Source organism: Oncorhynchus gorbuscha, linkage group LG25 (genome assembly GCF_021184085.1).
Source record: "Oncorhynchus gorbuscha isolate QuinsamMale2020 ecotype Even-year linkage group LG25, OgorEven_v1.0, whole genome shotgun sequence".
In the NCBI taxonomy this organism is placed as follows: Eukaryota; Metazoa; Chordata; class Actinopteri; order Salmoniformes; family Salmonidae; genus Oncorhynchus; species Oncorhynchus gorbuscha.
In genome coordinates, this window is record NC_060197.1 from 5,394,785 (window position 1) to 5,407,333 (window position 12,549).

General features: G+C 40.1%; 1 protein-coding gene across 9 annotated transcripts in view; it reads left to right on the forward strand.

Moving 5' to 3' along the window:
* Positions 1–12,549, forward strand: part of LOC124014314 (liprin-alpha-2-like) — a 261,318-nt gene that overhangs the window by 92,258 nt on the left and 156,511 nt on the right. For 2 of the 9 annotated variants that reach the window (XM_046329159.1, XM_046329160.1), the window contains exon 1: positions 5,893–6,371. The exons of the other annotated variants lie outside the window; for them this stretch is intronic. In XM_046329159.1, the coding sequence (XP_046185115.1) occupies positions 6,291–6,371 (81 nt within the window). In that variant the 5' untranslated portion in view covers positions 5,893–6,290. Of the gene's footprint in view, positions 1–5,892; positions 6,372–12,549 lie in introns of those variants that run through there. 9 annotated transcript variants of the gene reach the window in all.

The window sequence follows — 12,549 nt, forward strand, 5'->3', positions numbered from 1 at the left end:
TGACCACATTCTCATATGTGTTCGCGTATATCGGTGTTCTCTGCATGCCAAGTGTCATGGTTTCCATAGTGATTGTATCACTGGGGCCTCAGCTCAGGTGTGTCACGTCATCCATCTGGACAGCATGAGCTGCGTTGAGATGACTTGGGTGCATTGCTTGCTGTTTGGTTGTTTTAGGCTGGGTTTCTGTACAGCACTTTGTGACATCGGCTGATGTAAAAAGGGCTTCATAAATACATTTGATTGATTTATTATAACAGGAATAATCAGACACCAATCTCTGTCTCAAAATATCAATATTGTTGGTCGATAGCTTTGTCGGTTATCAAATCCTGGAACAGTGGTTTGATAATACGATCTGAAAGATAATGGTTGTCTTATCAATGGTGTCCAATGCCTCATTAATTATGGAACTATCTATTCATGTTAATTCTGTTTTTAGATTCCGAAAATATCAATATGAATAGCCTATTCCTCACTGTGAATGCTACTCCAACCACGTGACAGGTAAGAATTTGTAAGTGTATTTTAGAATATAATTCATTACAGAACATAGTGGAGGTGTTCTAAGGTATCCTGTAGTATTAGACCTGAAAGAGACCACTGTCATGACGTTGTCCTGGGGGTAGGTTTATGACTAGTCATAAATAGTTCTTCCCCCCTTTTTCCTCTCTCTACCCTACTGATATTACATTTGCAAACCCCTTGGTTAACATAAAGATTCTGGGAACATCAGAAGGTGGGGGGAAATTAACTACTGTATATTCTAGTAATCTGACCAATTGAACATATGCGGTGGTACTTAATAAATATGATGTCAGTTCGGTTGTCATCTAAGACATTCTCATCAATGATAAGATGACATAAACTCTACAGTGGAAAGTCTACACATCAGAGTTATCAGATTCACGTGGAATTGTTGTTCAATTTAAATGTTTGAGTATGAAATTATTTGTGATGGGATGAAATGTGATTTTAGCTTCTAAAATGTGAGAATTGGGTTTTCATGAGTGAATTAGGCCTGAGTCAGTGGCCCACCCACGTGAAGAGACATAGGTTGTAAACTATAAAACACACCCCTTTTCTCCCTTCCTATATAATTCCTTGACGACAATATAACCTCCTGTTCCGAGGATGTGAGGACGACGGTCCGATGTCAGAATGGTTCAGATAATAACTACAGAACGAAGCCAACATCAGCGTGAGCTTTGGTTGTGAATGGTATGAACTTTGAACTCTTATTCACTACAGAAGTGATACCGCCTAGCCGTTGAGTTAGCAACAGCAGCTGCAAACGTAGGTTAGGAAGGAACAGACAGAGTATCCAGTCTATCACACAACGACGTTACTACAACGTATCCAATTGACCACCAGAGACATTCTTCAAAGGACAAAGGACTTGGTTTGGCAACACGGCCTTCCATCTACCACCAACCTACCGAAGCGTAGATCAGAGTAAATATTTATTGCATTGTCATTTTCCAAATAGACGGTCATTTAGAATTGATGAATTTATTGATGTAAAATAATACTAGGTCTTTAAGAGTTTCTTCGGAAGATAACAGCTCTATAAATATTATTTCGTGGTGTCCCGACTCTCTAGTTAATTACATTTACATGATTAGCTCAATATTAATTACGGAGAAATGATTTTATAGAATAGTATGTCATATCACTTAATCCAAAGACACGACACCACATTTTATTTTCCTCTGTATTTCCTCCTCTACCATCTCTATGGGAATAGGAGCTCATTAACCATAATGTGTATCATGTGTTCTACCTTCTTAGACTTTAATGAGGTATTCTTATGTGTCTCTAACAAGGCCTTCTCAAAGCAACACCGCGTATTCCTGCTTAATGACATATTGGCTGTGCTCCGTGGTTAGAAAACACAGCTCTCTCCTCTAGTCTGATACACACACTAGCAACGCTACTATCTTGTCATTTGGCCTCGAAGATTAGAGCATTGGGATGATCAAACACGGGCTGTCAACGCAAAATTGATTGGTTTGAGCTCTTTGATTGATGAAACAGCCTTGTGTGTGTGTGTGTGTGTGTGTGTGTGTGTGTGTGTGTGTGTGTGTGTGTGTGTGTGTGTGTGTGTGTGTGTGTGTGTGTGTGTGTGTGTGTGTGTGTGTGTGTGTGTGTGTGTGTGTGTGTGTGTGTGTGTGTGTGGCACGCTGCACACACACTCAGGTGTTTGTCTTAATGAGCAGGGCTTGTGTGTGTGTGTGTGTGTGTGTGTGTGTGTGTGTGTGTGTGTGTGTGTGTGTGTGTGTGTGTGTGTGTGTGTGTGGTGTTCGTCTTAATGAGCAGGGCTGTTCTCTGGGCATGCTCTGCTTTAATGGAGCTGACTAGATGAAGGGTCTTCAGTATATATTGACTTTTAATCAACACCACTTTTATTACTGCATATTTGCAGTATTTAAACAAGTAATACTGTTTACTACATGACAATAGCCTGTACTGTAGTTATCTTCTATTTTGATTTACAGTAAAACTGTTCTAAGGCAATCAAATATAATTAAATGTGTGTCTGCGATCGTGTGGCAGATTTGCAGTGTTCCTATGAGGACTTAAACAATGCTGTTCAGAGCAGGCCAGCCAGACACACAGGGGATTGAGAGCTCAGCACTCTGCCTCAACAGCCAATCAGCTCGCAGGGGCATAAACCAGGCCCACTGCACATCTGTATGATGATGTCATTGGCCACTGCATACAGGTTTGTTTGCATGACAGCTGATAGGTCAGGCTTAGTATCCCCAGGCTCCCATGATCCTTCTGCATGTCCTCACTCTTGCACAGCACAGCTCAGCCCAGTACAGCATAGCACTGTACAGTACACTAACAGCAGAGCACAGTGCTACTATCACAGCCACACTAGGAGACTCGACCAGCGAGGAAATTGTCCATCAAAACACCTTTCTTGACTCACTGACAAAGCAGTTCAAGTCACACTAACTGGTTTTAATCCCAGTGTAAGAGTGTAATTCCCCCTGAAACTGAGCACACAGTCAAATGGATCCATTCCTGTAGTTTTTACCCATAAAGAAAATCTGGATTCCAGTCATTTTAATGTTTAAAGTTTCCTTGGGTGTCATCTTTATATGTTTGTCTGCCTGATGCTTTTGCCTTGTAGAAAGGAATGATGTCGTTCAAGACTATATGGATGGAAATTAGCACAGACAGACAGACAGACAGACAGACAGACAGACAGACAGACAGACAGACAGACAGACAGACAGACAGACAGACAGACAGACAGACAGACAGACAGACAGACAGACAGACAGACAGACAGACAGACAGACAGACAGACAGACAGACAGACAGACAGACAGACAGACAGACAGACAGACAGACAGACAGACAGACAGACAGACAGACAGACAGACATCTGGCTGGTTGTGTTTATGTGGTGGTGAGAGGCTCAGCATGCTTGAGAACACAGCCCAGACGGACAGACTCTCTCCTCCCCTATCGCCCCTGGGAGCTATACCCCGGTGTGCAAATGCTCAGGCACTGGCTCATTATCCAATCATAGCTCTGGATACTAGGCCCATCTGCCTTGTCTGTGCCCAGCTCTGCCCTAGCATCTCCCTGCGTAGGGGATCGAGGATGTGGAGCATCAGTTCCACTTCCCAGCATTCAGGTCCCCATGGATGGAAAAAAACGTGGAGAGATAAGAATTAGATAACGTTTAAAACCGTTGTCTTTTGCCCGTTTCCATTTCCATGATTTTAACTCGGTGGCTGTAGCTTCAGCACGATGTCATCGTTTCTTATTAGAGCAGAGGCCCTGGGGAATCAGACGGTCGTTAAGACGCGATAGTCTCTCGATTAAGGCTCATTTCCACAGGCATTTCACGGCTCTGAGGACCAGAGCCTTAACACACGCTCCCGTAATTACCAGAATCCTATTATTATTCGCCAAGTCTGAGCCGCCTACTGGCACAGAATCTCATTTTGAAGAGGGTTATTATGCAATTAAGGTCAAGACCAAAAGTATATATCTGGGCCCTGGCTTGCCGTTTAGCAAACTATGAATGATTTGAGGAATGGTTTGGAGTGCTTCTAGTGATGTGGTCAGAAACATATAAATGATTGGCCTAACACTGTTGAACTGTAGTTCATAGGATCTAATGTAGTGCTAGTAGCACTAAAGAAAAAGCTGTAATATAAAGAGCATATGCTTTGATACCCTCTGCCATATCCCTCTAGCATGGGTCTATGCTCAACTGAATCAAGGTCACCCACAGTCTGTTTTTCACCGTTATTTATCCAGGCGAGCCAAATACATTAGCTGAGTTAGTGAACAAGTACATTGGAATTTTAAGTGTTATTTTAAGAGTAAATTGTTGCAATGCGTTACTCATAAATATTCACTTTTAATAAGCCTACCAAGACATTCTAATAGGATGTCCGCATTGGGCTTAAAGGGATACTTTGGGATTTTGGCAATGAGATGGTTTTATATTCGAGCAGATTCCCATAGATTTCCAATCATTGTGGTAACGCTAGTTAGCATTAGCTTGCGAGCTACCGCTAACTTCCTTCATACTGGACACAGAGAAGTACAAATGGTATCCTCTAGTTCATCTGACTCTGGGGAAGCAGACAAAGGGCCTCATTGCCAAAATACCATAGTATCCCTTTAAACAAGAAATAAATAACTCTTAAATGTTTTATTAAATAAAGTCCAGTAAATGGACTATTGGTACCTTGACCATAGAATTGGATTACATAATTCAACAATGGCAGTTTGTACTCTCCCAGAGAGAGGAGCCAGCCGATGGGAGGAAATTGGATGAGGCCACACCAGGCCATCCCCCTCATAGGAAGTCTATGCAACTAAATGTCCTCCACTTTATAAAATGTTAGATAAAAGCTTCTCTTGGTCAATGTCGCATTCATCTTAAATGAATGAAACGGTTCTCTTTTTATAGAGAACTCAGGGAGCAGGGGAAAAATCAATATGGAGGATGGAAGATATTGAAGATTTCTGGAAATGGACTTTGAGCAAGTGGTCTGATTGAGGGTTTGGAATTGGTTGAAGGAAGACCAAGTGTAATACTACATAGCTGCGGTTTTATAACCTTTGATTACACGTCCTCTAATGAAAAGAAGATGTGGAGGAAAGACTTTTCTATGTGTGACATCTTACTCTCCCCCTCTCTCTCTTCTCCCCCCCCATTCTCACCCTCTCACTCTCTCGTTTTCCCTCCTTCTATTTCTCCTTCTGTAAGGAGCTCTCTTAAGGAGATCTGCCTGACTCAGGCCAGAGCTGAAAGGTGCGGTGCTATGTGCTCTGTGCTGCTAGCTGGTCCCCAGTGAAGTCATTACTGCACACAGTTCCTGCCTGCCAAGATTGAATGAGGGCGTTGCCTACAGTATAATCAAATCAAAGTTTATTGGTCCCGTACACAGATTTGCAGATGTTATCACATTTGTAAATGTATTTGGAATACATACATTTGTATGGACATATATTATTTGGACAATTTTATATATGTCACTTTTTTTGGTATGGGATATGGAAGCTGTATCCTACTGTACAGTACATGTAATACAGCTGTAATTTACTGTAGCCTAAACACTACACATTTAGTACAAATCGAGAGCTGGTAATAACTGAAATGACTGAGTACACACACTATCTAGCACATCAATAGCCCACACATCTTGGACACTGATGCTCCTCTCCTTTCTGGAGAGAAAACGAATACCTTAGGAATGCAATCATCCCTCACAGTAACAGAGAGAGAGAGAGGGAGGGAGAGAGAGAGAGAAGTTCCCTCCCCTGTAAACGCACTCTGCGTGTTCTTTGGAGGCAATATAGTATTGGTTAGCCTCCTGCTGATGCTCAGAATAATTACTGGTGGAGGCAGTGGCGGATAGGAGGGAGGTGATTATCGTGGCAAACAGATGGACTGGTCCGAGGCACTGTCAGAATTGTGCTGTGCGACGAGCGCAAGGCAATCATGGACCCCGTTATATTACACCGACTTTTTCTCAGCCGGCCAATCGATAACGCATGCTGCTTTGTAGAGAGCAGCGTCCACTGCGCGTCTGATCGGGTGTGAAGATTGCAACCGTCGCCTTGCCTGGACCCTCTCGGGTGTGGGTGTGCGGTGCCGATAGTGCTGCCACCACGAGACCTCGGTCGGGACAGGTTTAAAGTTATCCTTTGCTGCACCCAGATGTGTGCAAGCACACGTTTTGATATTCTGAATAGGCTACATCGCTTTTTAAAATCTCTGACCACTTTTGGATTGCTTCGAAGGAAATATGATTTTCTCAGATATGAGCACCGGGACCAACTCCCCGAAGGTGCACCCGCCGAACGGGACAAGATACTACACATTCCAGGCAAGTTCCTTTACCATTCCTCCGAATGTTGACATGCCAGTTAATGCGACCATGTGATGGGCGTTGGTTCAAAATGAGGTTTGAATGTCGATGTTTACGTTTTTCTCGAAACGAACATGAAATGTTTATTGCCTGGCCATTGCTCTATCTAAATGACATTCGCTATGTTTAGGCTAACTTGATTGCTTGGGCGCGCTGCTTGTAATTTGTAGTGCTAAAGGAATTGTTTTGATTGTCAAATTAGCATATCACATGGTTTAAAAGGAATTGGCATATTATTTGTTACACATTCGGTGAGTAATTAGAAACAAACCCTATGTGCGCACGGGCACGGTTTGCCCAACGTTATACTACCCATAATACGTTTTATTGTAAGTTGCGTTACATCGTTTTTACACTTGCCTTGGGATGTATTTTATGCATTTAGGAAGTCAATGTGGTGGAGTAGTATACTGGGTGAGCTTTATGGGGTTTTGTAAAGTGTTAAGAGGTGAAAAGGCGGCACCCGCAGGCACGTGTGCGTGATCAAGCGACCGCAGTTAGAATTCCTCTGGGGATGTGCGTTACCACAGAGTCACTTGGACGGCGACCATAATATTAGGACACATCCCTGCTTCCTCCTCTCATCCCATCAGATGACATGGACAGAAAAGAGCAGGTCTAACTATCCAAACAGACTCCAGTCCTACCTACTTACACATGCATGCTTCCCACATACTCTGTGTAATGTCACGAGAAGATCGTCTACTGTGTTACTCCCTTCATTAAATAAATAATCTGAGATTTGATTTCTGGCGCACTATTGAATCCAGCATGTATAATTTAATGAAATGATTAATATCCTCGCTCTATATTTAACATTTGTATAGTATATATGTAGTATAGTATATATGTAGTATATATATGTATAGTTACTCTCTCAGTTCACGACTTTTAAATAAGATATAGCTTAGTATACTATCAAAGTTGAATAGAAAACTCTTCATATTGATTATTACAATAGGGAGTAAAGTTACCTGGGAAGCCGATCCAGAAGAAAAGCAATATTACAACCCTACAGTATGTGTTGTGATAATTGCGTTGTCTGCTCTATGACCTGTTAGTTCATATGCCTTGCCACCGTGATATAGTGATATATAGGCCTAAGGCCGAGTCAATAAGAAGACACAGTGACAGAATCAATTCAAACACACATTTGTTTCATTACAAAACCGGAGAGCATCATCTGTCAGGTGAAGTCCACAAAACATATTGCATGTAACAAACAATTGTATTATGAGAGTGTTATATTGTATTTATTTGATTAGTTTTTGTGTAGTAATTGCCAAGTGCAACATGGACTCTTGCTAGGAGCAACACTAGGGGTCCAAGCTCCACTAGGGAGAAAGGTTAGGATAGGGATTAGACTTTTTTGGGGTAATTGTATTTTGTTTTTGTGGTAGAGGTATTGGAGGACAACTGAAGGTACGATTTACAGTTAGTATGGATAGGTGTATACAAATGATGGATAAGTGTATACAAATGATGATAAGGATCAGTATCTTAAAATGTAACCTATCATGGTGATCTGGGAATTAAGTATAGCCAGATGTAATTCCAATGGTTTGGCTTATAATAAGAAAAGAAGATCGGTTTTTACATGGCTAAAGGAGAAGGATTACTGTATTTATTGTCTTCGGGAAACTCATTCAATATCTTCTGATGAAGTGGTCTGGGGAAAAAGGATGGTAAAATGTATTTTAGCATGGGTTAAGAAATTCAAATAGTGTTATGATCCTACTAAACCATTTTTTGGATCTTGAGGTACAATCAGTTAAAATAGATCCTCAACGAAGATGGATTGCCTTGAATATTTTACTTGATGACAAACTGTTATGGCTCATTAATCAATATGGACCAAATAATGATGATTCAAACTTCTTTGAAAATATTTACAATAATCTAATTAGTCACCAAAATTGAAATATCTATTATAATGATAGGGGACTACAACAGAGTATTAAGTACATCAACACACTGTACAGGCTGTCATACTACCAACTATCACCCTTTGGCGCTCAAAGAGATGAGGAATATTATGGACATGTTGGAACTGGTATGGAGGCTTAACCCATGTGTAGTCTTAACATTCTGTATAATCTCCTTGTCCTAAGGGTAAAAAATGACCCACCTTCACTAAACCCCTAAGATAAAGCAGCTTAATTGAATTGTAAACCCAAAATCTATTTTGCATGAAGAAACAACCTATCATTCATCGCGAACTTTGTGAATATCTTGGTTTTCCCTCTTCACAATGCAGAAAGACTGCATTTAATCAGTGGACACCACTGGTTTTTATTACAACACACCTGTCATAATTGTTTTCTTTAATAATAATAATTATAATTGCTAAAGATACTGCATAGGTGTAAACATACATTTTTTAGCAAGAGATACCACTTGTATAGCCTAAGAAAGTAGCAGAAATGTGCAGAAAGTCATTTTGCATTCATTTTATTGAAGGGAAACAATAAGTCTTAAACTTTTTTGGCAACATAGTGATATTCTTATATACTGTACAATGAGGAATTCAACTAGAAAATACTAGTCTTCTCCAAAACAATGAACCATTGTCCCCACCCACAAGGAACATAAATCAATCAACTATAATTAGCACATGTAGGACAGTATGCAAGTGTGTGTGTGCATGGACTTTGCAGATGTATTTCTCACATGTGCAGCACATAGTATTTGTTTTACAGTCCTTCTTTGGGGGGCAGAATTGGCATCTCCTCCTCTTGCCTGCCCCAGCTGCAGCCTCAGGTGGATAAGGACAAGATTCAGCCCCCTGACCAGCTTTCACAAGCGCTGCAGAGGCTGCTGTGCGGTGGAGGTGCTCCCTTCTTTGAATGTATGGGGTTACAATTGCCTTTCCCAGCTATTCCAGGAACACCCTCCTCTTGTTCAGCTTATCAGGCATCCAGGTAGGGTTGATCTTGTTCCATATCACGAAAGCATTGTATGAGGACACATCAATGATGTTATGGAAGATGACCAGGGGCCAGCGGGCAGTTATCCTCCTGCAGCTGTAAGTTCCAATCACCTTGTCCATGTTGTCCACACCTCTGTTGTTGTGGTTGTAGTCCAGGATGATGGCTGGCTTCCTGCCCTCACGATCACTGATCTCAGCCATTTTGTGCAGTCTGCTCAGAAGAACCACATTCTTGTTCCTCTTTGGGAGGTAAGAAACTAGAGTGGGGGTGGGGGTGAAGGCAAACTTTGATGAGAAGGCCTCTCTCCCCCTTGTTGCGAGGAGTGCAGGGGGAAGCTCAGGCTTGTTATTTCCAACTGTGCCAACCATGGTAATCTTCCTCTTCAGGAGCTGCTGGCTGAGTTCAATCAGTAGCACACTCAATCTCAATTTCTCATCGTGTGTGTCTTTGTGGTTATTGTTGTGTGTAAATTATCTTATAACTGCCGGGTGAAAAATGACCCTAAGACAATCTTTGTACTCTGGTGGTGTACATCTTTGTACTCGGGTCATTTTTTTAACCTTTAAGACAACACAAGGGTTCAAAACCCAGACCTTGTAAGATATACTTGGAAGAGGCTAAATCAAGCTAGTCAGATTGATTACTTTCTGGTATCATTTTCTATTGTGAAAAAAGTATGTATTGAGGACCGAATGCGATCAGACCATCAGCTTATAGTCCTCCATTTAATTATGACAAACTTTCCATGAGGACAGGAATATTGGAAAGTAGATCAGTTTGTTGACCGACAGTACATTTTTAATGAAAACTAAGGAGTTTCTCAGATTTTTTTCTTACAGGTTCAGCGGATCCACTTATTGTACAGGGTGCCTTTAAGTGCGTCTTTAGAGATCATTCAATTCAACAAACAAAAACAGATTGGGTCTATAGAGAAAAGACTTACAGCAGAAATAGAACATGTAACATTACACATCAATGGTGTTGATAAATGTTCTACAGAAGTTCTGAATGCAAAACAAAAGGAGTTTGAGGAATTTATTCAGGAAAGATCTGGTTTTTAAAAACACACCTTCAACATATAAATGCCACTAAAAAGAATCCTCAGATAATATTTACATGATGGAGAAAACATTCTCACCAAAGGACATTTTGATTGAAAAAGCAAAATAATGTAAAAATGTTTTTATTTTCAGGTTTCTTGAACTTCACTGATGAAGAGTGTCTTAATTATTCATAAATGTTAAACTGTCTGACACACAAAAAGAAGAGTTGATTACTCAGGAGCACCCCCGGTATAGGGACCCAGTCTCACAAAAAACAATTGGAGTTCCCTCACTCATCAATGTTGCGACGCAAAAATATTGGCAAAATGTATTACTCATAGAATTAAAAAAGTCTTACCGGATATTATTAATCATGATCAGACAGGATTCTTAGACGATATACTGGAGATAACATTACACAGTTATTAGAAATAATTGAAAACTATGAGAATGCAAGGAAACCAAGCATAATCTTTACAGAAGATTTTTAGAAAGCCTTGGATAAAGTACGGCTAGACTATTTATAAGTGCCTGGATTATTTCAATTTTGGAGAATCTCTTGTAAAATGTATAAAAGTCATGTATAACACTCCTTTATGGAAAATGATAAATAATGGTTATTTCTCTGAGAATGTTGAATTGTTAAGAGGTGTAAAACAGGGTTTCCCTCTTTCACCATGTGCATCAATGGCCATTGAATAGTTAATTAGAAAAATCAGATCCAATTTTTAAAAGTAAGGGGTTAAAAATGTATGGATTAGAAACAAAGGTATCAATGTATGCTGATGATTCAAGTTTTTCTTTCTCGAGTCCACAATCTTCAACCCTGAATGGTCTTATTGAGGAGCTGGATAATGTTTCCAGTTTATCTGGATTAAAACCCAACTATGATAAGTGTACTATATTACGGATTGGGTCTCTAAAAGACAAAAAATTTAAATTGCTATGTGGTCTCCTGATTACCTGGGTGGATGGTGCTGTTGATTGGGCTTTGTGTACACATTCCTGAAAATAATGATCTTGCAACTCAATTTTGATACAAAACAGATAGGATCTTGAAACCATGGAAAGGGAAACACATGTCAGAAATGTACACCGATTCATTCTCTAGTGATATCACTGTTTGCATATATATTAATGACTCCAAGATAATGTTTTTTCATGTTATGTGAGCAAAAAATATATATTTCTATTTGGAATGGAAAAGCAGATCAAGTTAAACATGTATAGTTATATAATGAATGAGTTTGGATGGCTAGAACTATTAAATATCAAGGCATTAAACCTCACTCTGAAAGCTTATATTATACCGAAACTATATCTAAACCCAAACTGGTTTTCCAGTAGGCTACCAAGAGAGGCACATCCAATGTTTAAAAGGGGGCTCTGTGCTGTTTTACAGATTAAAACGGTCTATTTCTGGTGTATTGACAATGGAACCCTGTTTAATGTATCCTTATTTTTCATTGAAGCTAAACAGTTGGCTACAATTCCAATGTTATCCTCCAGAAGAGGCAGAATCTATATTACAGCAAATAATATGGCTAAACTCAAATACATTAAAGGATTTACCCATTTTCTTGGAGAGAATGTTTAAGTGTGGTTTCCTGTTTATGAATGACATTGTAAACGACGTTGGTATAATTATGTCATGCAACCCATGAATCCAGGTGGATGGAGATCTCTGCTCAATACAAAATGACCAACTCATCGCAGCTCTGCCACAAACAAACATGTTTTCTTTTCATAAATGATTGAATGAATCATAAAATGTATCAGTTTATATAAAGTTTTCTCGATGTCCCAATACCATACGGGTTTAAAAATAACTCATCCGCTATTATATAAATGTGGTATTCAATAGTCAGACCGGTGCAGATTCTGCCACGAGGAATCAGAATCAATAGAACACATTTTCTGGTACTGTCCATCTGTGGCTTGTTTTTGGAGTCTGGTCCAGGTTATTATGACATAATATCAGGGTGCAGTTGGAGCTGAAAACTGTATTGCTGGGGGATTTGAAGGACCACAGTCAATCAATAGGAAATGTCATTGTGCTCTTGGGTACATTTTTTATTTTGGGGACAATTTCTGCAGAAATGTTGCAGATAGGAAGGTTCAAGTCCCTAGTGAGACACCATGGGAGAATGGAGGGATGTATTA